Below are 25,684 nucleotides of genomic sequence, written 5' to 3' on the forward strand. Positions count from 1 at the left end.
GCTCTCCCTGGTCACCTCCTGGGGAAACAACGGGCACCGAAAGGGGTTCCCACCCGACAAGAATATGGTGGGAAAGGAACGAGAGGCTTCACGCCTTCACTGCCCCTGAGACAGGCAGCACATCCAGAAACTTCCATTACGATTCCAACCCTCTATCCCTTCAGGGCCCTTCCTGCCACCGGCCACTGTTCCTTCCCCAGGCTTCGGGGGTCTCCGGCCGCCCCCGCTCACTCCCTGCCGAGACCACTGCCGGCTGTGGCGGGGCTGAGAGCGGGACGGACTCACTGGACGCGCGCTCTGTGCTCCCGGCCATGGCCTGCAGGCAGGAGTGGGTCTCGGTCCCGCGAGCCTTTGCTGACAGGTTTCGTCCAGTGCCCCCTGCCCTCCGCCCGACGGTCCCCGGAACACGAGTGCGCGACTTGGGCCGCTTTCCCTTGAGACTGTTCCTGCCTGCCGGCCGCTCGAGCAGCTCAGGAGCCCGTCTGCGGGAACAGGCAGTTAGACACGCTCTTCCTTCAAGACCCAGACCTCCCGGCTGCCGGGGGGTCCCCGAGAGAGCGGCTCGGCCCTGAGGGGCTCTGTGGAGGGCGTCCCTCTGGGAGTGAGGAGGACTCACGAGGAAGCTGTCCCGCACCAGCTAATCATCCGGAACGGCGAGGGCCGTGACACTGAAACTCGACCACAGCACGGGGCGTCGGGGTCTGCATGGCCTCACGCGGCCACGTACCCCCGCCGTGCAGTCACGTGCGCTGTTCTGCCTGTGGTTCGCGAAACTGCCCCTAGATGGGCCACGCAGGCACCGGGGGTGACCACCAGCTTTAGTGGCGCATGGAGGGCCTGGTCACGTGCCTCTCTCGACACCGACACAGCCGCAGGCGGGCACAGCCGCCACCTCACGAGGTCCCGTCACAGAGCGTCCCCGCGTGCCTGGCACGCCAACCCAAACGGCGTCCTGTGAGGCCCCAAGGACAGGGCGTCCCGGGGGGGCTCGTGCCACACGCTCAGCAGTTATGTCACCTCTGGGGAGGGAAGCTCGTGTCCCCCGCACGGCAATGTTTCCTGAACCAGGACGGCCGTTCTCAGAGACATGTGGGACTCCGACTGCAGAGGCAGTGCATACCAGCGTCGCGTCCCGTGGCCCGTCCACGGGCCTGCCCCGCCCCTGCCAGCCGCGCACGCCTCGGAGGCAGCCGCCCCGGTACTCACCGACCCGCTCCCAGCCCTCACGATCTTCAGTCCAGACGCCTGTTCCAGCTCGTCCTTGCCGTCAACTGTGGGGAAGAGAAGCACAGGGTCAGCGGGCCCTTCTCCGGACTCCCTCGGCCTCCTCCACCGAGAGACGCCCCATGGAGTCAGCGTGTGGCCGGCCTGGTTCAGCGCTGGGCCATGAGCAGCCTGCAGCTGGGCCCCGAGCGCCAGCCCACGCTGCCCACCAGGGGCGATGCACGGGCCCGGCCTTCCTGAGGCCTTCGGCTTCTACAACCGTCACCCTGGGAGCCCGACACAACCGTCGCGAAAACCACACGAGACATCGCACACAGACGTCTCTGCAGACATAGGGTCATTTTCAAGTGCTCTGCTGGTCACCCGGTGCGTCCTCGCTGGGAAACACGTTCCACTAACTGGCGTCCCGAGCTCACGAGGGGACCCTGGAGGGCGCGCCTGGCTGGGGGCTGTCCTCGTCCTGTCCTCCCTGTTCCTGACCTACCATGACGCAGACGGGCAGAGGACGAGCTGCCCCGCCAGACAAGGAGGCGCGAGCTCTAGAAACAATCAGCGGGGGGAAGTGAACACTCAGGATCCCGACGCCAGCACCGCAAGCCCCCGGCCCCGACCTTGTCGGGAAGACCTTGCGTCACAAAGCAATTGGTCTGGGCTCACGAATCTGTAGAAATGGTCTTTTGGACAGAGCCCACGTCATTTTGGAAATGAACAACCGAGAGAAGCAGACTTGACTGCAGAGCGTGAGCGTGAGGAGCGCCCAGCCACCGTGGCTGATGCCGACGCCAACAAGAGATCGATCACTTCCCCTTGTCGCGTCCGCCCCGTTAACCTGGTAGTGGGGCTCTCTCTGGTGCAGGGGTGGGGTGAGATGCTGTTACGCCCACCTGCCCCTCCTGGGGGCCTTCCATTGTCCTGTAGGAAGTCTCCCCTTGGACAAACGCACGTTCCTTTTATAGGCAGGTGGTTATCCCCACACTGGGAGGCAGAGGCCCGCACAGCCCCATCTGGTTCTGAGCCTCACGGGGCCGTGCAGGAGCAGGGGGAGGGCAGGGCGAAGCGGCGGCCCAAACAGAAACACTGACTGGAGGAGGACAGTCTTCAAGGGACAGAGTACCACGTGATCGATTCCAATGTCCTTCTGCGAACAGAGGAAATGTCTTGCCGAATGGCGAGCTACTTTTGGGGGGATAATAGCGAACTCTCGGATAGGCTGAGGGACAGGAAGCGCATGGAGGTGGAGTTTAGAAAGTTCTCCGTTTACTGCCCTGAGCGAGGACAGACACTCCAGACAGCCCGGCCACGGCGGCGCAGACCGCGCAGTCCCAGAGTCTGCAAACCTCCTGTGGGGGCGGGAGCCCAGGGCTCTCCAGCCGCCCTGCAGTGAGGATGTTGCCAAGACCCTCCTTAAGGAAACCATCCCAGCTTGTGCCACCGGAGCATCCTGCAGGAGGCAGATGGCCAGGGATGGACCCGCAGGCCCGTGTCCCCCCCATGAGCCGGAGGCCGAATGCTGGTGTTTTCTGCCCAAACGCCTGCTCACTCCCCGGTCTGCAGGGGAAGGCCGGACCCTCCCACAGAGCAGAAGCCCTCCCTTGTGTCTCTGGCGGACACGCGCAGCCAAGCTGACCCATCCTACAGGCCCAGGCGCCTCGGAGCCCCAGGCCCTCGGGCAGGCCCTTTCCCTGCGCCGGAAACACACTGCTGACCCAGCTGGCGGAAGAGGCACAGAGCCCCTCCCGGGGCTGCCCGCCGGCGTCATGCTCGTCTTCCGGCCGCGCCGTGTGGGCTCACCACCTGCCCAGGAACCGTCACACTGAGTGGACTGACACGGCTTCTGCTGGCTTTGGGGCGAACACGAGCGAGGTGCTAGTGACCGGGTCAGTCTGCATCGGTGCCACCATGTCCGCGAACCCCCAGGCTGAGCCTCATTTGCTCTGCGAGCCACGCGGATGCCCCGTCCTCTCCGCACGACGTCCGCCCTCTGCTGCTTCCCTGGGGTCCTCTGCTCTATCCACAGTGCCTCCCAGTGTGACTCGACGTCCCTTAGCGGAGGGAAAACCGCTCCTTCCTGGTCTCTCTGGAGCTTCAAATCAGAAAACGCACAGGTGGACCCAGAAGTCTGCATTTCCTAAAAACCTGCTTCTGTCCCCCATCCCCAGCTCCTTCTCAGGATTAGCCAGATTGAAGAGTCGTCGAAGAGAGGATTAGCGTCTGTCCAGTTCGTCTGTCTGTCCTCCCCGTGCTCTCTGCGTGCGACTGGGCGGCGTGCCAGCTGTGTGGCGGCCGGCAAGTGGGGCAGCCCTGGTGACGGACACACTGTTGGGGACCTCCCACGAGGCAGGATGCGGCCCCACATGTCCCAGGTCCACCGAGAGGGGCTCTGGTCGTGCCCACACTGCTCCTGGTGTGGCCCAGTGGGATCACGGTGACGGGGGACCTTGGGAAAGTCTGGGAGGTCTCTGAGCATGCCTCACCAGCCGTGTACTCGTGATGGACCAGAGAGGCAGGCGGCCCGCCGATATCACCTCAGGATGTCATGTCTGTCCTGTGTGAGTTCACTTGCGACAACCGGCCCGTCCCGCCGCTCTCCAGCTCCTTCAGCCAGAGGCAGGCCGGCCACCCCCCATACGCAGGCCTCCGACCGTCTTCCACGCGCATGGCTGTGCACACGCAACGAGGACGGACCGAGGCACCGTCCGTGGTTGGACCATGCTTCAGAGCGGTATCAACACTCGCGACCTGCACCCGCTGCCCTCGTTCAAGAAGACGGGACTCCGCCCCCAGATGCTTCTCTGTCCACATTTCCTCGTTTCCCATGTGAGCGGCCGGGGTCTTGCTGACGCCGCCCCAGCTCCAGGGTCCCCCTCAATGCTACCGTGGGCCATGGTGCTTCGGAGAGAGCCCGGAGCCGTGGGTCCTGCTCGTGAGAACCCGCCGGAGACCTACGGCAGCGCCGCGTCCCAGAAGCCCTACCTGCAGCTCTTCGAGGAGTGTCGTGGGGGGGTTCCTGCCCCGTCCGCAGCCGCTGTGGCAGCTGAGGCCGTGGTGCCTGTGGCCTGTGCTCTTCTGTCCCTTCTCAGGCTTGAGGTCACGTCCTCTCTGTTTTGTTGTCGTTACTGGTGGAAACGATGGAAAACCGAGCCCTGCGCAGCCCCATGTGAGTCCGCATGGGGACGGCCCTTCCTTGCTTTGTTTGCTCACGGGGGCCCAGCGCGAGGGCAGAGCCAGTCTTCAGGCCCCTGGACCCTCCTCCACGCCATCCTGGGGCGCACACGTTCTCCCAGATTCGCTCCAGGGGGCCCCGGCCACGTACACTTCCTTTCTGAATCCCCTCCATGGGGCAGACGGCACCAGGAAGATCCCCGGCCTCGCCCGGCCCCCGTACGGCTGCCCCCAGGCCCACGGGCCGTCTGTTTGGCTGCCACGCCGTTCACGCCACACCACTGTCTGCGTGGAGGCCACCTCCTGGGAATGCTGTGCTGACGCCGCCATGATTTCCAGGCTTGGGCTAAAAGGCATTTTAAAGAGAAGAAAAGCTTTGCTCCTACCAGGTGCTCTGTCGAACGTCTGCCGCGGGACATTTCGACGGACCAGTGCGGACGCGGAGCTGGTAGGGCCGGGAGGCAGAGACCCTGGGAGAAGCCGCTTTAATAACACTGAGAACGGTGTATAAAGCCCATTTTTATCTTCACTGGAGACAAAAAGGGTTTCCAATCACAAAAAAGAAGTCCTTTAAAATTAAATTCACTAGATGAGGATATGCAAATGACCTGGAGAAGCAGAACCCTACAATGTTCCCAAAATTCTACAATAGCCTATTTAATTAGTGTTTTCATTTATCAGAATAATTCCTGGCACTGGACAATTTATGCAGGATTCCCTGTAATTAAGCACAAGGCTTCTGTGGGGGTGAATTTGCCTCTCTCTCTGGCCCTGTCACTTTAACTGGAAGGGTGTGCACAGTCTCTTCTGTGATCTAAATGGGGCCCCGACAGCAAGTGGCCGAGCTCCATTAGCAGGAACACGGGGAGGGAACGGGGAGCGGGGGCAGGTGAGGCGGGTGGGGACGCCGCCCCCGGTTTGGGGAGCCCCACAGCCCTGCGGGAGGAGCCCGGCTGCTGGCAGAGCTGGAACCACTATTCCTGGGGCTCAGATCTGCACCTCACCCACACTCTGCTGCACAGTTATACCCAGGGGGGCGTCCGTGAGAGGGAGAGAACCCTCCAGGTCATTCGGGGACCTCAGAGTGGGCCTGCTGGGCCCCTTCACCTGGGTCAGCCCCCAAAAGCAGCACAGCTGGGCAGTCGCTGTGTACTTTCCTTTGGGGTGACTCCCTGCTTGGAACCCGCCCGGCGGGAGCCCATGCCAGGGAGGGAGGGGAGCGGGTCTGTCCTGTGCAGCAGGTGCCACGGCCCCTGGCCCTGCTGCCTTGTCCACACCCTCCTTTCCTTGGTGGGGGCAGAGAAGTGTTACGGGGTCAGGGGCCCCTGAGCCACCCAGTCCCGCCCTAGAAATAACACTGCGCCCGGACTGCTGGGGCAGAGCCTGTTCTTAGGCAGGAATTAGAAGGAAATGGGAACCGTCTCTGCTCATTCCTTCTTTCCTCACGCAGGCCTTTTCTAAGAAGCAGCCAGAGGCTGGGGCAGCAGCCGTGGGCCTGACCCCTCTCCTGCCGCAGGGTGCCACTGAGCGCCCGCTTCTATAAGCCACTCTCCACGTGGTAACAGGTATTTGGGGAGAAAGTAGGAGACCAAGCTGGACACAACCAAACACACGTACACACACCTGCTGGCCTTCTCAGAGCCTTCAACGTGCTGTGTGCCTGGTGGCGTCTGGCACTGGGGGTGTCGCCGACAGGCTGGGGACAGCGCAGACCATGGGGAAGGGCCAGCTGGTGAGGACGTCCCTGTGGGGGGCACTCACGGTGCCCCCCTTATCCCTAGGAGCATAAGACTCTCAGAGCGACGGAGCTGCGGCTTCCCGTGACGGGTCGGGAGCCCCGGCCGGAAGCTGACAGGTGGTCCGAGGAACCCCGTCAATATGGGGAGGTGGGCCATGGCCCCCACAGGTAGCCATATGCAAACCGGTCACGGTCACCATGGTGGGGGAAGGGGTCTGAGCGTACGGCCAGGGGGCCATGGGGCTGGGGAAGGGCAGATGTCACGACGGGCCGTGGAGGGAGGAGCGGGCACAGGCCCTGCAGGGCTCCGTGGGTGGACGCCAGGCCCTGGTCTTATGGCTGCAAACCTTCTCGTGGGCATGAAGGGACCCTTTCTTGAGAGCCCTTCCTGCTCACCAGGCTCTGCAAACAGGCCGTGTCCTGACTCGGGGCCTTGAAGGGATTCTTTGGGCTAATCACGTATCCGTGGCTCATTGGGCGTCCTGCGTCACTCCGACCTGAGCAGCAGGTGGGAGGCTGGGCCTCGCCCCCCCCGAGAGAATGTCCTCGCGCTCTCGGATCCGCTCCACAGCAAGCCCCATCCTCGAGAAGAGGGTCCTTCTCCTTCACAAACAAGACACCCTGGGTCGGGGGGCACTAGGCTCACTGCCGTCTTCATGGAACCTCACGAGTCGCGCCGCACGGCGTCTCCCCCGAAGCCAGAAGGAGTTTATCTTCACGACGACGACGACGACTGGATTACGTTTTCAAAACACAGAGTTACAAACTCCTCCTTCCGAATATTTCTGATTTGAAGCTTCGTTATCTATTACTACATTTGTTGTATACATTTAATCATCCATTTTGGGTGTTGCTAAAGAAAAATGTCCTTTTTTAAGATACATTCGTAATTTTAATGTTTGGTTTCCTATGTGCTTTGTATTTTTCATAGAAACACCCTCTCATTTTATACTCTGTGTGCTTACACTTGGATCATTTCCGTCTAAACGCACAGATTTTATGAAATCTTATTAAACAATATAATTAGCAATTTTCTAAAAAAGGGGAGCAAAGACATTTGTAAATAAAGGTGCGATAATCAAGAATCACATGTTGTTATCACTCACCAAACTCTGCCAGTGCCACAAGAAACCCCAAACACGCATGACGAGAATTCCGTGCAGCCGTCCTGTATTACTTGGCTTTCAGAAGTAAAAGTATAGCTCTATGCATATTTAAACAAACTTTTTTCATTATGAATATATGTATTCAGAGTACGAAGATCAGATTTTTTAACGGCTCGTTAACTTGAGGCAGACATTTAAATACTAGAACCCGGGCCTAGGGCCTCCGTGTGGCGGTGCCTTGGGGCCCTCCAGCATCCATCCCTCGACGGCCAGCACAGAAGACTCGCGGTGGCTGGAGGGGGAGGCAGGTCATTCCGTCTCTCCTCTCTGCAAAGCCCTACCTCGGGGTCCCAACAACACAGGGTCCATGTGGCAGGTGCAAAGCTTTCCCAATCTGACCCCAGGCAACTGGCTCCTTCTGTCCTTGAACACCCCTGGGGCACGAGCCTGCTTTAGGTCTTTGAAGAGCTGCTTGCTCTGGGGGCCCAGGCCCCACAGGACTCACCATTCTCCTGGGTGGGCTTTGGTCTGTCCAGTGTGAGCAGCGGCCTCGCCTGGACTGCCCACTTAGCCCTTCTTCCTGCCTCGCCCACTGGGATGTGAGCCGTGGCAGGATAGCTCCGGTGCCCAGGACAGCACCGGGCACATAGGAGGACACCAGGGATGACCTGCCAACGCTCACGTGATTGCTGACCTGAATCAGCGAGGGCCGTCCCTGGTGGTGGTGGTGCCCCGTGACTGTGACCGAAAGGCACCGCTGTATCGCTGGCACTGGCCCGTGCTAGTTTTGTAACCAAAGCATCAATCCAAGAAGGGCCCCGAGATGCCCTCCTGGAGATCTCTGATGGGCAAGGCCTGCCGTCCCGTGAGTGCTGGCTCAAGCCCGAGTCCAGAGGCGGATGCGTCCTTGTGCGCCCCTAGACCACCACCCTCCCGTCTTCCTCGCGGCCACATAGAACTGGGCTGTTGGTGTCAGAGCGAACGAGCACGTTAACCGTCCAGCGCTCCTGGACGCCGGTTAGCATGGACACTCGCTTTGACCCTTGCGATGGCCCAGCAGGTAGCGCACGAGTCTGGAAGCCATAACGTGAAACACGGGAAGATGCTTGGATGGTAACTGTTTCGAGTCAAGTCATCTGAACATAATGTGTTGCCACAATATTTGGATATTTATTTTTGCTAACCGTCAGGCAGAGCCAAAATGACCGTGGAACAGAACTGATGTCCTGGCAATTACCTACGACAGAGAAACCACTTGAGGCTTAATTCTAAGGGGTAAAACAGAAGGGGAGTGCGCACTGCCTGTCCTGTCCTTGGCTGGAAACGGGCCCTCTCTCGGCCTCCCTGGTGTCCAGAGGCACTGGGCAAAGGGAGCTGGGAGTCACCTGTTTCAGGAGGAGGAAAGGGGCAACCAGGGTCTGTGTCACTGTGCCCGAGGCCGATGCCTGACCCCCAGACAGCCCGAGGCCGATGCCCGGCCCCAGACAGCCCTGCACCAGAGCCAACTCTTCCACTATGCCCCTCCCGCGTGAACACAGGCCGCCACAGACAGCGGGAGCAACGCAGCGACACTCGTTTCCGCACAAAAAGCCGCGCTCAGACGTGTTTCCGCAGAGAAAGGAGGTGCACATTCACTTGCGCACGCGCAGCAGACATCGTTTTGCTGAACACGCCCCCGGGCCCTGCCGCCGATCTCGCAGTCGCCCCTTGATGACCTTCTCTTGATAGTTGGAAATGTTACTTGTTGATCTGTAATTCAAAAATATCAATGTTTTCTATTTATGTTTAATTAAATATTAGAGACCAATGAATACTTATAAAACACACGGTTCTGAGGCCCATGACACCGACGTCCTGGGGAAGAACCAGAGCCTGAGAGTCCAGCGCAGCCTTCGTGCCCCCTGACCATCTTGCCCATCAGACCTCCCTCCCTGGAATTCTGGGTTCAGAGCTTCCTTTTCTAGAGACTTTTCCGCACAGGTCTGTCGCCCACTTTGCTGGTTTGAATGCCACAAGGGCGGGTGACAACACGTCGGTTCTCTCCCACCAGCTTTGGTTACTGTCGGTCCCGGGTCCCGGGAGGTTTCGCAACGTGGGCTGTGTGTTCTCCCTGCTCCGGGCCTGCACTGCAGGCGTCCGGAACACCGTCATCTATGACCCCTGAAGCACCCAATCCAATGGACAACCCCGTGGTTCCTTCCTCTTTTCACACCAGCTCCCACCTGGGGCCACCGGGAGCATTCTCGCCCACGTCTCCAGCACACGACAGACTTTTCTCGGTGGAGTCGCTGGAACGCACACGTCCCACGGTGACGGCACCCATTCCCACTCCTTTGCTCGGGCTGTAAAGGTCTGCGTGGCTCCAGACACCCTCCGTGTGCCAGACTTATGCCAGCAGCCTGGGGGTCAGTGCCTGCCTCACAGTGCTTTCCTTTGACCTCTGGTCAGTGTCTTCCTGGGTGTCACGCACCATTCATGCTTCCTCCCACACAAAAGTCGTGTTTGTGCTTTCTGCCCATTTTTCTGTTGGATTATTTGACTTTTCCTTATCGCTTTGCGGGATTTCTTTAAATGCCCCGCACGCTAACACTTTGTCCGTTGCATAGGTTCTCGCTAGTTTATCTCGGCTTGGGTTTTGGCTTTATAAATTTCCCAGTAGTTTCTTTGAAGGTTTTATTTATTTATTTGAGAGAGAGAGGGAGCATGAGCTGGGGGAGGGACAGAGGCAGAGGGAGAAATAGGCTCCCCGCTGAGCAGGGAGCCCCATGTGGGGCTCAACCCCGGGACCCTGGGATCATGACCTGAGCCGAGGGCAGACGCCCAACTGACTGAGCCACCCAGGCGCCCCCATAAATATCCTAGTTCTGATACACTCTAATTTATCATTTTCTTTAGGGTGTGCACTTTGGGTACCTTATTCAAAAACTCTCCTCTATTCTGAGATCGTAAGTTGTCATTCTCTACGTTCTTCTAAGAGATTTACGTTTTGCTTTCCCACGTCAGCCCAGGAACGGATTTTGTGCGTGAGGAAAGTTTTTCCCTGACTGAACACCCAGTCTTCCCAGGATAATTTGCTGAAAAGGCCACCCTTCCCTCTGATTTGCAAGGCCAACCCCATCAGATCCTCAGGAAGGTGGGTACCCCCTCGGGTCCTGCGTCCCCGTCCCCAGGCACCCACCGCCCGCTGTCCCCGGGGCCTCTGCAAGCTCAGAGGGAGGCAGATCCTCACTCCTTCCGCGGGCACCTGGCCACTCTGGCTCTCCGCACCTCCTAGCAAGGACACTAGAATCAGCTCATCAAGTTGCCAAATCAATACAGAAATTAAAAAAAAAAAAACAAATCTGCTGGGATTTTTGTGAAAATTTTGTTGAATCTGCGGGTTTGGGAGAGTCATCATCCTTCTCACCCCCTGACGTCGTGAACCTCACCATGGACTTCCATCTTCCTTCACATCTTCTGACCGTTTTATAATTTTCTTCACAAAAGTCTCATACATTTAAATAAATATTGATTCCTGGCACCTTATTATTTAAAATGGTAAATGATGACCATTTTTTAAAAACTGCATTTTCTAAGCTTTTTTTAAAAGTATAGAAATGCGGGGTGCCTGGGTGGCTCAGTGGGTTAGGCCTCTGCCTTCGGCCGGGGTCATGGTCTCAGGGTCCTGGGATCGAGTCTCAGGGTCCTGGGATCGAGCCCCGCATCGGGCTCTCTGCTCAGCAGGGAGCCTGCTTCTCCCTCTCTCTCTGCCTGCCTCTCTGCCTGCTTGTGATCTCTGTCTGTCAAATAAATAAATAAAATCTTAAAAAAAAAAGTATAGAAATGCAATTAACTTTTCCATGATGTCACACATAGCAGCCTCTCGTCGAATACTAGCAATTTATCTGGATTTTCCGTTGTGTGTCGAATAAATAATGGAGCTGCCTGTAAATGGTTACGAGCTTTTCTCCCTTTCCGATGAAACCTCTTCCTTTTTCTCTCCCACACGGCGGCCGGGGCCTCCCACGGCCTCCTCGGTGTATGTCTGCCACGAAAAGGAGTATTTTCAGTGTTTCACTGTGAAGGAAGACATTTCTGTAGGTGGTGGTGGTTGTTTTTTTTAATCAAGTTAAGGACCCTGTCCTACTTTTAAGCAATTTTATTATGAACAAATGTTACATTTTTTAATTCAAAATCTATCAAGAAAACTGATCATTCTTCTTGAATTACTAATGTGCTCAGTTACATTAACTCTCTGAGGACAGAACTCGAGTTGTTCAGGACGTATTTTAAAAACAAAGTGCCAGGGGCGCGTGGGTGGCTCAGTGGTTAAAGCCTCTGCCTTCAGCTCAGGTCATGACCTCAGGGTCCTGGGATCGAGTCCCGCATCGGGCTCTCTGCTCAGCGGGGAGCCTGCCTCCTCCTCTCTCTCTGCCTGCCTCTCTGCCTACTCATCATCTATCTGTCAAATAAATTAAAAAAAAAAAAAACAAAAACAAAAACAAAAAAAAAAAAGTGCCAGATTTCGTCCCTTGCATTTGGCTCAGTTTGTGCGTCTGGGCTCCCGTGGGAAGTCCGTCTCTAACGTCTCTTCCTGGCGGTGTCTTCCTGGGGCTCGGGTCCGGGCTGCCATCGGGGGCGTGGAGTGTGTGGGGCGACCGCGCGGCGCTGGGTTAGCTCGGGTGCGGGCAGCGGCTTCTGCACGGTGTGCGGCCGGCACGCTCTTCGCAGGAAGACGTTCAATCGCTAGTTCCATTTCTTCCTCCGTCCTCGGACCGCTGTGGTTTTCCAAGCTCCACTCCGGCCCTGTGCTCTAACTTCCTAAACGAACCATCCCAACGCCGCTTGCAACACGCTCGTTACTGTTCCGAGGACACGCCTCCCTCATTCCCAGCATTATTTCTGTCTCTTCTCACTTTTATCCCGATCGTTGGTGACGCACAGTTTCCAACTCTGTTTTTTCCAAGAGGAAAACTTTTGCTTTGCTTCCCCCTTGGTCTGTTGGGTTTGCCGTTTGCGTCCGCACGTATGTGTGGGTTTGTCCTGCCTTCTACTGTGTTTGGGTTTGTTCTTCTTCCAAATTCTTGAATTTAACACTTACTTAATTATCTTCACGTCTTGTTTCTTTTCTAATACGAACAGTCAAGACAATAAATGTCTCCTAACTATCCTGTCTCAGGGCAAATCGCAGGTACAGACTTACCGTCCGATATCCCGTGACTGTGGAGTTCCATTCTGAATTTATCTTGGACCCACTGACTGCTTTTTAGAAAACATTAAGAATTTCCCAGACTCATGAGTGAGGTTCTTCTTTTAGTCATTTCTGTCAGGGATGGTGTTGCCGAGAGTGTGGTTTGTGGGATGCTGATTCTCACAGATGTTCTGGGTGCATAAAGGGGCACCAGAGCCCCACTCGCCGGGAACACCGCTCTCCACCTGCTCCCGGCTCCGCGCTCCCTGCCACGTAGCTGAGATCTTCAGGGCCCTTCTGGCTTTTTGGCTTGATTTCTCAGTTACTGTGTGAGTTTGACTATTTCTCCTTGTAGTTCTATCCAGTTTTGTTCAGATACATTTAGGCTATTTTCTCAGGGCATGGGTTTGTGATTTTCAAAAATCCTGTCATAACATAGTGACCCTCCTTTCTTCTTGAAGTCTGTTTTATCTGCATTCAGTAGAGTAGAGCAATAGTTTTTGGTTAATATTTGCTTTTTCTTAGCAATATATACAAATGTACCTTACAAATACATCTAGTCCTTTTATCTACATCTTTTGTAAACTTACTTACTTGTCTGTTTGCCTGTCTACACATCTCCAGTTTTAATTGGAACTTTAATTCACTGATAGTTCCTGTGATTTCTGACCAATATGAACTTATTTCTAGCATCCTATGATGTCTTCATGCCTGGAAGTTATATCCTGGATTTCTCATTCTTAGTGGCTCCCAGAGACTTTACTATTCACGCCCACAAAGTCCCATTAATTAATAAAGCTCTGTGCTTTCTTCCCAAAATTACAGGAACTCTCACCTCGGAACACGGTCACCCAGTTGTGGTCACCTCTGTGAAAATACTGGTTTTGACTGGCTGTTTGAGTCTGTCCGATCTCCAGCCTGGCGGGACTCTGTTATTCTCCTCCACTTACTGCGTTTAGTTGGAGGCTCTCATTTCCTGTCTTCTCCGCACCTCATTCCTTCCGCATCTCAGGTCTTCCTTATGTGATTACTTCCTTTTGTCTGTGGTAAATCTTTTAAAATTAAATGAGGATCTGCTGGGGACAAGTTCTCACTATTTTGGAAGCATCTTTATTCAGTGATTCTTTCCCTTCCTCTTTTCTTTCTTCTTTTTAGCCGTCATTGCTGGAAGACAGTCTCTCCTGGCACAGCTCTGGCCGACAGCGTTTTCTGCCTCAGCAGCGCGAGGATGTGCTCTCCAGAAGCAGCCCCTCTGTCCGGACGCCGTCTCCGCTGCTCGGCGGCTGGGAGGATCCTTCTTTGCTTTCCTGCGGTTTCACTGCTACGGCTCTAGAGGCCGAAGGCTTTTCACTCCCACAGACTTCTTGAATCTGGGGATGGGCGTCTTCCATCAGCACCGACGTTCCTCAAATACGGCCTCTGCCAACTCCCCTCCCCGTCTGGAATTCACATTAAATGTGCACTTACCTTTCTGAATTTTCCTTTTCTTTCTCTCTCAGCTGCATTTTGATAATTTCTCGGTTCCATTTATTGGTTCTGGTTCCCTCTTCAACGTTACCTAACTTGTCACTAAACTCACCTCCAGAGTTTAGAATTTCTATTATGTCTTTCATTTTTTAAAAAATCTATTGTTTTAAAAATGTTTTTTGTGGAGGTGCCTGGGTGGCTCAGTCGTTAGGCCTCTACCTTTGGCTCAGGTCATGGTCCCGGGGTCCTGGGATCGAGCCCCGCATCGGGCTCCCTGCTCGGCGGGAAGCCTGCTTCTCCCTCTCCTGCTCTCCCTGCTGTGTTCCCTCTCTCGCTGTGCCTCTCTCTGCCAAATGAATAAAATCTTAAAAAACAAAAACCATAAAACATTTTTTGGTTATTTTTAGGACTCCTTGTATCTCCCTCTTGTATTTCTTTCAATGACGAAAACACATTCAGTTTATGTTCTGTGTCTACTAGTCACACCATCTGACATTCAAGTCTGTTCATTCTTTCCGTTTACTTTGCTGACAGCATCTTGTTCCCTGGCATGTTCCAAAACCTCTGATCCTGGACTCCTACTTCTTGGTATTTTAACTGTGGGAGTCCTTGCATGTCCTTCTCCTGGGAACCTGGGAGCCGACTCGAGGCCACTTGGAACAAAAGCTTGAGCTTCCCCCAGACTACGCCGGGGGTCGGACCCGGTGGCAGCACTGCAACCTCACGCCCTCCAGGTCAGACAGAGGGCAGGCGGGGTCGCTGTGGCTTCCTAACCATTCTGAGCTGGTCCCAGCAGAAGGTGGTATCGTTCCCTTGGTTTAGGATCTCCAAGAATCTGAGTGTTGCCGGGCACCTGACATGATTAAAATGGCACCTATGTCTTCACGGTCAGCATTCTGGGGTGTTTTCTGATCCGGAGTCAGCCCCGTATCTGTTCTTCCAGTGCATGGATGGAAACAGGGACACCCCAGCAACTGCCTGACAGCCCCCCATCCTCAACCATCCGCTTAGGGAACAATAACTACTTTAATGCAGGTTTGAGCAAAACCTTGTGGGAAACTAACTCGGAAGTGTGTAAAACATTAGATAATCTGGCAATTTTAAATTACACTCAACATAACTGTGAATATATGTGTACGAAACTGTCAGACCAAAGTTCTTCTGGTTTGTGTAGGAGCTCTTGCTCGGACCGTGAACAGGAAAAGGGAATAACAACACCCTGTCTGCGGAGGACCGTGAACGGGACGTGGGTCTGTCCCCACCCGCCGTCTGCACTTCCCTTGCACCCCGTCTGTCTCCGACGCTCCCAGGCACGTTGCTGGGTCTGGAGCCCACACCCTGGAGTGTGCACATCTCACGCGAGCAGGCTCATCTCCTCCAAGGGGTGGGCTCTGCCCGGGGCTGTCGCGCTCTCACCCTGGCTGTAGGAAGCCAAGCCCCGACTTGAGCTCGAGGCCCCTTCCTGCCTCGCTCTACCGGTGGTCATGAACGAGCACGCAGTTCCATGTGGCACGCCTCTCCCATAATGATCTTTAATTCATGAAACAGAGATATGAGGACGGTTCTGGAAGCAGACGTTGGAGCAGCAGGAACGGAAGTCACCAGTGCTGTCACACCTGCGTTCAGGAGGTGCGAGGGCACCGTGGGACAGACGTTCGGCCGGCCGGCCGCACTGCTCCTGGGCACGCTCATCCCACATTCCTGAGCTGACCCAGCCCAGGAACCACGACCACAGCTGTCCACCTGCCCACACGTCCCACGTCCCCGAGGGGCCCAGCTGAGGAGCCACGACCACACGTCTGTCCACCTGCCCGCACGTCCCATGTCCCCGAGCTGGGCCAGGAGCCGTGACCACCTATCTGTCCACCTGCTGGGGGCCACCACAGCAAGGACGTTTCTGTCTCCTTCTCTTTGCCATTCCAGAGTTGGGGTTTTCTTTTCCTTTTAATGCTCCATATAGACTGAAGGCACCGAACACTTCCCAGCCCCAAATGTCCCTACTGGAGCAGAGGGTCTGGAATACATTTTCTTCCTAGCAACTGGAAGGTCGATTTGTCCAACACCACGCCTTGGGTCCCCAAGAAAGCTCCCTTAGCCCTTGTGTTCCAGCCATAACGGAATAAATAAATGAGACTTTCCTCTGTCGGTCTCTTGCAAAGTCTCCCGGGAGCAGGCAGGGCTTCTGTGAAAATACAGCTTAGCCACACGGTAATAATAATGACAGGCTGGTAAAAGCTAATGTCAGCTTCAATTTCCAAGTCATTTTTCAAATTATTTTAATTAGATATTGTTTCAATCTCACTTACATTAATTTAATATCTGATATCAACATTTCAGTTTTCAATTTGTTCAAATGATTTTTTCCAGTCTGCCTGTTGCCTTCAGTAATTTAAAATACAATGTTTATCTTCAGGAATTTTCAGTGCGTGGGTCCTGGCGAACTTCTATGTTCAATAAAAATGACGGGGTCGGGAGGGACCATGGTGATTTGCAAAAATGGAAATTTATCTCCTTCTCATTTATCTCTAGACGTTAAAGTAAGCAGGTAGAGCTGAGGCTAGGTGCTCATCATAATAAGATTTTCCACCAATTTCACTGTGTAATTGGTTTTCCCAATGCAAATCTCAGTGAGATCTGATGAAGGTTTTATTATTATTATTATTGAAAGGTACTGGGATAAATAGCCACATCCCCTCATCAACATGTTTTCTGACACTCTTCAGGCACAAGGTCTGGGACCTGCCCCCAAAGAGTCTTGTTTGCAAATGCACTGTGGTAGTTTAGGTTCTGAGTTTCATTAGACCTCTCCCCAAACCTGTTAGCACAGACTCTGGTAAAGACACCCTTCGATCATGGCAAACACGAGGCTGATCTCGACCTCCACATTACAAAGTGTGGAGGAGGCAGATATCCTCAGGTGCCGTCTAAGATGACAGAATTCCTTTCCTCTTGAAGTTTGCAGTTAGAACACACGGATCCAAACTACACTTGCAACGTCGGAAGGGCTTACAGAAGTGAGTACATGTTCCATGATCTACACGGCTGAAGACAGACATTACAAGAAACAGAAAGGACACAGAGAACGTGCAGAGCAGGAAACAAGATGATGAATTAAAAACATGTGTAGTTATGACAATAAATGAAAACAGGTTAAATTTTACTCCCAGGACAAACTCTCTCACTTAAGTCAAAAGTATTATCTACAAGAAACACATCTAAAACAAATCAGGTCAGAGATATTACAAATTTAAGGAGTAGGGAAAATATGATAAACATAAACAGAAATAAAAGAAGTGCCATGATGTTAACATCAAGGCAATATAGAATTATAAAGTTATTTTTAAGTGAAATAAGTAAGGTAATTGGATAATTAATGTTTAAAATAATCCATAAGGAAGGTACAGCGTGTGTGCCAAGAAATAAAACAAAATGCTGAAATTAGTAAAGAAGAACCAACGTGCCTCCCATGGTCTGAGAGACGGAAAACCCCATGGTAGTCAGTGTGCAAGGCTGCTCTCATTCTGAGGACGGTGACCAGCACGTTCACTGCCTTACACGAAGTGCCCCAGGAGACATGCGCACAAGTGAGGAAGACTGAGCTTACTTCAGGGCAGAAGTACCTTCCCTGAAGTCACACAACTAACAAGTGGCAGATGGACTTGACCCTGGTCTTCCCAGCCCATGTGGGAGACACACGAACACAGCTCAGTCGCAACTGATCAGACTCCACGGTGAAGAAACAAGAATACATCGATCAGGTGTCGGGCCTCAGAGGAGACCTTCGCGAGGTCCAAGTGGTCAAACTTACGTAAGTGATCTAATAAAATTAAAAATTAGTAACTGCAGAAGATCCAATCAGTTGGGTACTGAAAAATACATTCTTCAATGACTCTTAGGTTAAAGAAAAAAATCAAAACTATGATTTCAAAGTACTCGGCAGATGATGATATGAAAGCTTTAATCTGAACTGTGGGAGGTAACCAAAGCTCGCAGCATGGTAGGTGTGGGTAGCAGTGTTCACTGTTACTTAAGAAACGAGTGGACAAAACTCGGAGTTCAAATTAAGGTGTCAGAACTCAAGGGAAGGAACAGAAATAAGAAGAAAAAATATCATTAATGAACTATAAAAGACTAGGATTGGTGAATAAATCCAAGAACAATATTTTAGACAAAAAACTCACGAACTCTTAGTAGAAGTCAAATACAGAGAAAAATATGACACCTCCAACCCTAAAGTTACCAAAAATTAATAATGAAAAAGAAAACACAACCAAAGGATGGTGAAAATTTTAGAGTTATAAGCTAATAATATTACTTATGTATAAATGTCCAGAACTCTTGAGGAATTTGACTATAAGCAAAGAAAACACAAATCACAAACCAGCGAAGACTGAAGAAAGAGTCTGAGTAGGTAACTATGAAGAAAAAGGAAAAACAGTCGAGTCTTCTTCAGGAAAAGCAGGAGTCTGACCGTGACGGGGGCCTAGTTCATCCAGAACTTGGAGGGGTCTGTGACCCCGTGGGCACATGCAGGCCCCTGGACGAGGGAGCGAGCTACAGGGTGTGAAAGGTCCATGCCAGGGGCGCTTGTGACCATGGTGGACTGAGGGCGGTTCGGGGTCCTGCCCGTTTCCTCTGTCCTTTGAATATTCAGGAGCCAAAAGGTTTGGAACTTCCAAAACCTCTCGAGCAAAATACCCATTTCATCGCGCCATCTTGTTGAGTCAGAAGTTGAGTCAGTCACATGAATAGCTCGGACAGAGAAGCCGAGACGAGTTCCGGGGGGGAGGATGGTCTTCCAGCGGATGGTCCTACAGCGACTAGACGTCCCCATGCAGAGAATAAAGCGGTACGCGGACCACACAGTTTCCACAAGAACGCATCCACGGGTGAACCCACAAGTGGAATGCGATGCTCTGAGACTTGGGGGGGGGATGTTTGAAAGTGGGATCCGTAAAAGAAAATCTTGACAAGTGGGACTTTGCTGCAGTTAAAAACTGCTGTGCAGAAGACGTGGTCAAGCAAACTAGCAGTGGGGAGGGGGGATGTTCGCAGAGGACACAGCTGACAAAGGACTTGCACGTACACAAAACACAAATCATGCAAAATGTACAAGTAAAAATGGGCTCCTAATCCAAACAGATGTGTCACCAACAAAGGCGCACAGCGGGCTCGCTCGCAGTGCACGTCATCAGCAAAACGCAAATGTAAGGAGACAGCACTACCGGGATGAGAAAAGCAGCGGCTTCCCTGAGCTGCAGTCCGTGCATCTTACTGTGGCGACCTGCCCACAGCCAGGGTCAGGGTGCTTCGGTAAGACCGAGTTCCTGCTCTGCTTTGCCTGGACCTTTTCCAAGTAATCACTCGGAGCTGAGCCCCGAAGATGAGTGATCTCCCCGCAGCCACCTTGCACATGGGAGGTGCTCGCTAGCCCGCGCTCCGTCTCCTGCCACTGGTGAGCTGGGGCGGTCGACTGCCCTCCTTCCCACACCGCACCCCTGTCCTGGATCTGTGCGTAGTAAGAGCTCTGGTGACTGAGCTCCCTCGGGGTGGGGGTACTGACATGGCATCTTCAATCAAAATGACCCCGTGGGTTCATGTCCCAAAGGTGAGGCTCAGATGCCGAAGGAAGCAGCTGCCTCCCCCATGCTGGCGGCCGGTGCCCTCCCACAGCAGCTCAGAACCTGCACACTCTCGGGTCAGTATGCCGGCTGAGGCCCCCCAGCACAAGCGCACACGGGTCGGAATGGCCCAAACCCAGCGCAAGTGCTGCTGAGGACACGGAGAAGCAGGGACGGTCACACGTCGCTGCTGGGGATGGAGCCCAGACCGGAGCTCCTGACAAACCCAGACACGCTTGCGTGGCTGTCCCAGCCGCAGCCTCCTTGGTGTTTACTCACAGGAGCTGCAAACAGACACACTCACAGGTGCCTGCATGTGGGTGCCTAGAGCAGCTGCATTACTACTACCGCGTTACGTTAGTCGCCGTCCGTCATTACTGTGTGACGGCGCGTTCTGAGATTCGCTGTTTGCGTATAACACCCAGAGCTCCATGCAGTCCGTGTCCTCCTGAATACCCACCACCGGGCCGACCCATCCCCCCACCCCTCCCCTCTGAAACCCCCAGTTTGTTCCCCGGAGTCCACAGTCTCTCATGGTTCATCTCCCCCACTTCAAATTTCCTCCAATTCACGTTTCTGCTCCTTCTAATGTCGCCCGTGCTATTCCTCACGATCCACAAGTAGGTGAAACCATGTGATAACTGACTTTCTCTGCTTGACTTACGTCACTCAGCATCGTCCCCTCCAGCCCCGTCTGTGTCGGTGCAAACGCTGGGTGTCCGTCCTTTCTGACGGCCGCGCGCTACTCCGTTGTACATATGGTTTATTCGTCATTGTCAAAACTTGGAAGCAACGAGACTCTTTCAGGAGGTGGATGAACAAACCGTGCTCCATCCAGACGATCGGACATTATTCGGGGTGAAAAGAGGGCGAGTCAAGAGCCGTGAAGAGACGCGGAGGAACCTTCCATGCACATTCCCAAGTGAAAGACGTCATGCTGTGGGAGTCCAGCTCATACCCCGGAAAGGGCTGGACCACGGAGACCGAAACATTCAGGGTCCCCCAAGGTCGGGGGAGGGCGGGGAGGACAGGAGAGCTTTGAGGACCCGCAGGGCAGCATCACTGTAATGGACGCAGGTCCCGAAGCAGCTATTAAAACCCACAGAACAACACCGAGACCGACCCTCACGTTGGCCACGGACGTTTGTCAGTGATCACGTGTCACCATCGGCTCACAAGGGTAACAAATGTCCCACAGCCACGAAACACACGCCCCCTGGGGGATTGTGGGCCGGCGCGAGGACTCCCTACTTTCTACTTGATGTTTCTGCAAACCCAAAGCTACTCTAAAAATAAAGCCTATTTAAAAAGTAGGAAAACTTGTTCCTATTTAAAAAGCAAAAATCGAAGGTTAAGATTCAGTTGTTCCTGTCTGAGGTTCAGAAGCCTCTGGGTAGATGCTCGGAGGCCCGGTGAGCTTCAGGGAAGGGGACCCTCCGGCACAAAGATTACTATTACGGAGGAACGGTCAGTGGGAGTTAGAAGAGTGATGATTGTTTCCCCACGCAGCTGACTGGTGTTCTGGGTTTTGGTTTTTAAAAACCAGGAGACAAGGCAGAGGAGGAGTGAGCCGCGGAAGGGCACGGCTCGGGCTTCTCTCTCTGCTGCCCCACGGGGCCCACACCTCGACCCCGAGGCCCAGCAAGGAGGAAAGCGGAGGTCTGCCCGCAGGTATGCGCTCCGAGAGCCCAGCGGGGGGTCGGACTCCGACCCCGCGGCACGGGGCTACCCGGGAAGTAGAGACGGGACCCCCGCACGGAGGCCTGGGTCCCCAAGCAGCGGTCTAGGCAAGGTTGCTGAGGACAAAGCCGCAAGCGCGTTTGCTCTGACCACTGTCCAGCGCACGCTTTCTCTGCGGGGGGAGTGGGAGCCGCGTTTGTGCTGAGGTTACGTTCTTCCCCTTCCACACGAGGCGAGGGTCTCCGCAGCTCATCAGGAGGGGCCGCGTCACGTCCTTGGCAGTGCGCTGAAGTCACACGAGTTGGGAAAACGTCTTCAGGGCGTCAGGACTGCTTCACGGAGTCACAGACAACACGGCTAAGCCCCACGGTCGTCCGCTTACAAACCTGTTCACCAATCCAGAGCAAAAGGCACGTGTGCTTCCGAACGAAGTCAGCATCCCAAGCCTGCTCTGGGAGCAGCCATCCCCGTGGGTGCCTCCCCCCGCAGCTAACGAGCCCCTCCCTTCCAATAAAGACCCCAGAGACCGTTTACTTAGGCGAACGCATTTATTAGTGACCAGGGTCTAACGTGAAATTTAGCCTAAACTGTGTGTGTGTTTCCATGCAGGTCTATAAATACACCATTCTGGGCTTTTCGTGTGACCCTAACGCTGTCAGGCGCCCAGCAGTAGAGCAGCTCCCCCGGGGACGGCATCTCACGCAGAGGAGCCCCACCAGGTGAGTCCTGGGAATCCACTTGCAAGCCGGCGCAGGTGCGGCGGGAGGCGCCGGCCACTAGTCCCGCTGCTGCCCAGACCGGGTGTATCTGGGCAGGACAAGGTTGCATTTCAGGGACAAGGTTGCATTTCAGGGACCCTCCGAACCTGGGGCTGGACCTCCCCGGGCCACAGGACATCCACGCAGAGCCAAGATCCTTCACGACAGGTGGAGTGTGGGACACTTGAGCACACTTGGTGGGAAAAAAGGCAGAGAACATTATCCACATCCTTCCGCCTGTGCCAGCTGGTCCAAAACGGGCCAGAAACTGCCCTCTGAAGGTCTTGCCCATTTTGGAGGCAAAGTCAATGAGCATCAAACTTCCGAGGTCTCACAGCCCATCCTTCACCCAGCAGATGAGCAGCCAGGAACACGGAGCGGCGACTCCTGCCAACGGGCCCGACAGATCTGCTGACCCAAACACACCAGCGAGAGGGGATTCCAAGGGCTACCGTGAACCCTCCCCCTTTCGGAACACCGTCCGAACACGGCTTTCAGCTCCGGGAGCTCCTGAGCAGCCCCTCCCCCGACCTGCTATGGCGGATGGCCGGCGAGTCTGGGGACCCCATCACAAAGGTTGCACTGGAAGGGGAGGGACCTCGGGAGGGTCCAACGGTGACCACGGTCTTGAGCGTTTCCCGCCTCCGGGGGTGGGGGTTACAGGGCCTCACACAGGACCCCCCACTGCAGGACGAGGAGAGAGCAGGGGTGTTTGGGAGGATCCCGGGGGCTTCCTGTGGGGGCTCTCCCTGGAGGGTGGACTCCAGTCCTGACCCTGCATTTCCTTGGTAGTTAGAAGGAGCAGTTCTGGGCTGAAGCATCAGGAGTAATCCTGGCTCTGGCAGGGGCAGCTCCTCCTCCTGGACATGACCCGACTCCTGGAACCCGCACATCCCAGGATGCCCGCAGAGGCCCCAGGCTTGGGCTCGGAGCAGAGCTGGACCCCAGGCAGCTGCCTGCTTACCGGCATGGAGGCTTCCAACCCGGAGCTCACAGAGAAGATGACGCCCGGGCCTATTCCGGGGATGCTGGGCAGGAGGCCGTCTGCCCCAGCGGGCTCAAGGCCTGTCCTGCCGAGCAGGAACTCGCCACTCCACGGCTCACCGTCCAGCTCGCCCACTCTGCGTGATCAGCATATATCATTCCATTTTTAGGCGGCAAAGCCTTGCAGCCAGAGTCCCAAAAGGCAGATGCGAGAGTTAACATAGAGCGAAGGCAGTTGTGGTGAGCCCCTCGCCGCAGTAGCTTAAATCTCCTCCAGAGCCCAGAATCCTGCAGAGCCCGCGTGCCCACATGCGCTGTGCCCACACTGTCGGAGCAGCCCACCACGGGTCCCGGCCAGCCGGGCTCCACGCTCTCCCGCGGCCGATCTGCCCCAGGTCCCTGCTGCTGGAGGAGGCAAGCAGAAACCAGGAGGTGCCTTGTGTCCGGGAGGGGCGCTTCTCCAACTGTCAAGGGCACAGGAACCGCCTGGGACCTTGTGAAAATGCAGATTCTGACCCCTGGGGCGGGGCGCTGAGGTCCTGCGTTTCTGGCACCTTCCCCAGGGGGGAAGCCAGCGCTTCTGGTCAGCACCAGAGAGCTGTCGGAGAGGAGCCGGCAGCTGCTGGCCCGGCCTGGAACAGCTGGGAAAACACAGGACGATACTGAGGAAAGGGAAGGGGGAGGAGCAGGCACTGGCAGCGTTCTGACCAGGGATGTCCACAGAGCTCTTGCTCGGCATGGTTCCACAGCCTCTTCTCCCAGAGCGAGAGCCCCACTGCCCTGCAAACTGTTTTGGGGTTTTGTCCTGATCTCCGGGATGCGCACTGTCCCTGGGTGCACTGGTACGGATGCCTTCGAGCTCGCGAGGACGTGCTGGCACCGACGAATGGGTCTGATTTACATAATCTGTGCGTCTGTGTACTTACGGTCCCTCAGCCAGCCGAGGAGGAGAAACCCACCTTGATCACGTGCGCCAGTGACCGCAGAAGAGCTTTAGATCCATGGCCTCACACGGAACCACGGGAGACAGTGACGCCTCAATACAAACACTGAGAGCAGGATGGGGCTTGAGAAATCACCCGATTCGATCCCCCTTCCCCTATTACGGGCCTGGCCCCAGTCACGGGGTCTCTGAGTAGCCGCCTTGGGGCAGGTATGCTGGGGTCATGTGCCCTCAACACCAATGAACACCCGCACCTGATTTCAAGGGCTCTTCGCCCGCTTCTCACCCCTGGAAAGGATGTTCTCTGCCGGCGGCCCTGGAGCTCGTGTGCCCTGTCTGCCCGTGGGTGGGTGACAGCTGTCTGCACTGGTGTCTGGAACTCTGGTTCCGGGAGTCCCAGCACCACAGTGCTTCTGACGTGGAGCCCCAGAGGCAGAAGACAAGTGGCACCAACGGTCCGAGAGCAGAGGCCTGGGCGCACATGCTGGGAGGGAAGTGGCAGCCTGACTTGGATGGTCTCAGACTGCTCTCTCGGTGGTCATCCGGCTCGGGGTTCGCTGGGCTTCCTCTTTCCCACCGGGGGCAGGCTGCCTATTGGTTCTTCTCTGTCTGGTCCCCGAGATCCCGTGACATGCACGTGAGTCCGCTCGACTCTCCTCGGCTCACTTAGGCTCTATTTCCCGGTATTTTCCTTGGATCCTCAGGCCGGCGGTGTCAGTCTGACGCCCAGTGAGCCAATCCTTTCCTTGGCCGTCAAGTCCAAGCCACGAACTTTCCACCTGACACGTGCGTTTCTTTCCTGAGCCCTTGCTGTGGTCTTCTGTGTGTCTGGTTTTCTGCTCAGGTCGCTGTGTGCCCAATCACGTGATTGCATTTTCCTCCGACGTTCTCAGGCGTACTCACGGTAGTCGTGTTAAACGACCAGGGTCTGTGTCTAATGACCACTTCCTTTTCTTTCTCTTTTTTTGCAATCTGGATCACATTTTCCCGCTTCTTCACACATTTCGGGTTTTTCTGTTCATTTGTTTTTTGCAGGGTGGACACTTTGATTGGAACATTATAGGAATGTAGTTACGTATTACTAATTACTTTCTAAATCAGGATCAACTGGGAGTTATTAGGGTCTATATCTATTAGTACCTATTTTTCTTCCATTAGAGCTGCTCAGTTATCCTTACAATGTGCGCCGACACGGCCGTGACGTGGGGTTTGTAACCCACAAGCGAGCCTGTTCCTAAAGTAAGTGCCAACGAACAACAAGACAAAGTGAATGGGGACGTAATCCCCAGCGCCAAAGCCCCCACATCTTCTCCCACAGAGAAGCTTCTCATCACCGCGGGGCCTTACCACAGCCCCGACTACCCTCCTGTGTGCAGGTCCACGGGCAGAGGAAAGCTCTTCTGCCTCAGGTCACTTAAAAACATGCTTAGAGTCCCTGGGCTTAGCTCCTCTTGTTGAGGACCCAGCACGCGAGACTGTGTACTCTGTGGTTATCACCGCCGTCCACGCAACTTCCCGAACTGGAACCTGTTGGCCACATGCTGTCCCAGCTCCGCACACCCAGTCATCGGCAGAGACTCCTGAGGGCCCCTCCAGCAGCTCCCTGGTCACCCATCTGCCTCTCCTCCCACGTGGACGCCGGAGGCCGGGGTGGGGGGGGGAAGCAGTGTCTACAACGCAAAGCCGGTCACGTGAAGCCCTGTGTACAAGTCCTCAGAGACCCTGCACATACCCCCCCGACACACCCCGCCTCACCCTGTAGGGGCGCCGCCCTGCCCTGCCTCGTGGCTCTCCTCACATGCCCCATGCTCCTGTTCCCTCTGGGGTCTCT

At 55.0% G+C, this 25,684-nt stretch overlaps 1 protein-coding gene across 1 annotated transcript in view; it reads right to left on the reverse strand.

Moving 5' to 3' along the window:
• The window catches only part of LOC111154447 (protein tyrosine phosphatase, receptor type N2), a 650,145-nt gene that overhangs the window by 244,079 nt on the left and 380,382 nt on the right, over positions 1–25,684 (reverse strand). Inside the window, exon 12 of the mRNA XM_022514054.1 lies at positions 1,207–1,271. Within this exon, the coding sequence (XP_022369762.1) occupies positions 1,207–1,271 (65 nt within the window). The remainder of the gene's footprint in view (positions 1–1,206; positions 1,272–25,684) is intronic.

This window comes from Enhydra lutris, unplaced genomic scaffold (assembly GCF_002288905.1).
Source record: "Enhydra lutris kenyoni isolate GAN:26980312 unplaced genomic scaffold, ASM228890v2 scaffoldscaffold37, whole genome shotgun sequence".
Classification (NCBI taxonomy): domain Eukaryota; kingdom Metazoa; phylum Chordata; class Mammalia; order Carnivora; family Mustelidae; genus Enhydra; species Enhydra lutris.